Source organism: Etheostoma spectabile, chromosome 20 (genome assembly GCF_008692095.1).
Source record: "Etheostoma spectabile isolate EspeVRDwgs_2016 chromosome 20, UIUC_Espe_1.0, whole genome shotgun sequence".
NCBI lineage: Eukaryota > Metazoa > Chordata > Actinopteri > Perciformes > Percidae > Etheostoma > Etheostoma spectabile.
Genome location: NC_045752.1, coordinates 9866823 through 9868786, shown reverse-complemented (window position 1 = coordinate 9868786; position 1964 = coordinate 9866823). Strand labels below are relative to the sequence as shown.

The 1964-nt window shown below is 37.8% G+C and overlaps 1 protein-coding gene across 1 annotated transcript in view; it reads right to left on the bottom strand.

The window, feature by feature from the left end:
* Positions 1-1399, bottom strand: part of plk4 (polo-like kinase 4 (Drosophila)) — a 7159-nt gene extending 5760 nt beyond the window's left edge. The window contains exons 1-2 of the mRNA XM_032501301.1: positions 1156-1399; positions 177-272 (exon numbers count right to left, since the gene is read on the bottom strand). Of these exons, the coding sequence (XP_032357192.1) occupies positions 177-272; positions 1156-1185 (126 nt within the window). The 5' untranslated portion in view covers positions 1186-1399. The remainder of the gene's footprint in view (positions 1-176; positions 273-1155) is intronic.
* Positions 1400-1964: the final 565 nt, after the last annotated feature.

The window sequence follows — 1964 nt, the reverse complement described above, 5'->3', positions numbered from 1 at the left end:
TTACAGATAGATTTGTCCTATGAATATAACATATAGATAACTAGTATTGTGAACCAGATTTACAACTGGATATGTACTGAATATAATATACAGGATGTATATGGATACAATATCGATATATTGCCCAGCTCTACATGCTATAATAACTTAATACCACAAGACGGTGGGATTCTTACCATTTTGATAGCCACCTCCAGACCAGTCTTTACTGATTTTGCCCGATAAACACATGCAAAGGAGCCTTTGCCAAGGAGGGTGAGGACCTTAAAATCCTACACCAGAGGACAAAAAAGAAAATAAACATTAGGTTTTACAAACAATACATTGTATTTGCAGAGAAATGGAACTATGATTTAAAATTAAATTTCATTTGAATTACGTCACAGATTGAATCTTTAAAAAGCATGATACCTCGATCCTAAGCTCCTGAGCATAAGATAAACATTTCTCCTCATCTCTGCTGGCTTGGGTGTCAGCAGAAAGGTTTTGGCAGAAATAGTAAATATCTTGATCAAACATCGTCCCTCTAGACTGCGACATGATGGCTGTACGGCAAAACAGACAACCCAACGTCTACTTCACATAGCGAAATCCTCCCAAAACAAACGTTAACTGTCAAACATGCCACCAACACCTGACGCTGTCATATGGCCAACCAAAACCTTTAATTATCCCGGCTCTCTTCCCGCTAACGAGGCCACCTGGGGCCGTTTCCAAGCAGCATGTTGAATTACCAAACGGATAAACTGAGGAGAAACAACACCAATTGTCCCGGGAGATACAGGGTAAGGTTACACACTCAGGTAGCGAGCAGCAGCATAACGCTGACAGTACCGACAACACTGACGTTAATAATAACAATAACGATAGCAAGATAAAGTAAAAAAAAAGAAAAGAAACTAACCTAGAGACGTTACCTTAGCACCATAATAACGTTAGCGAAAAGTTAGTGATGCATTTCAGTTAAACGTATCAAATTGAACGCTTTCTTGACACTTTAGATACGTAGTGACACACGTCTACACACGGAAAACAATCTATTTAACAGCGCAACTAAAACTTCATTTTAGCTAGCTAACGTTATCAAACAGAGTTAGCGTTAACGTTAGTTTGGAGTTGTTAGCTTGTGGGCGTTAGCCCAACATTAGAACTCACCTCAATTTTATCGCCGATCGAAACACTCATCGTGCCTGGTTATCGCCTTGCAAGTACATGCAAGTTTGTAATAATATCCTTTTGATCGATTAAGTTCATCGATAGTTGGCACGGGAGTCTTCAGAGGGCAAATAAATGTTGTTCTTGTGTTCCCCTCCAAAACTTTGCCATTTCTTCCATTTTGAAAATATCCGCCCGTTACTCTCATGGCTACGTCACAGCCACGTCACATGACAACAATCAGGCTTCGCCACGCCTCCCATACGGAGTAGACCTCGTTGTACTCCTAAACTATATTACATTACTCATTAAAGTGTGCTTAAAGGTAGAGTTTTACACTGCTATCTCAGTTTGAACTTGTACAAATAATTCTGCATTAGTAAAGCGTATGTATGTGTTCAGGTCATTTTTTGACGTTTTAACAAATAGGTTGAGCATTCTGTGAGAACCAGTGTTCAAAATTAAATAAGTAAATTATATGTTGTGAAATAAGCAATAAGATGAATGCATATAGACAAACTATTTAATAAAAAACATGACATGGTGAAATTATTTAGTATTTGTTTTTAACTCAGTCAATTCTAATGAAATGTTATGTAATCTTGGGGTGCAACTAATATTCTCATAGGGCCAGTTGTTCAAAATATTTAATCTGGATCAAAATGATTCGGATTTGGAAATCCCATTTTTTGCTATTCAGGATCAAGTAATCTGTTTTACTTTTATGCCGGTTTTTCAAAGCAACATTGGACTGGATCACCCTGATCCAGATACACAGTTTTCAAGATTACCAAATCCGGATTACCAGT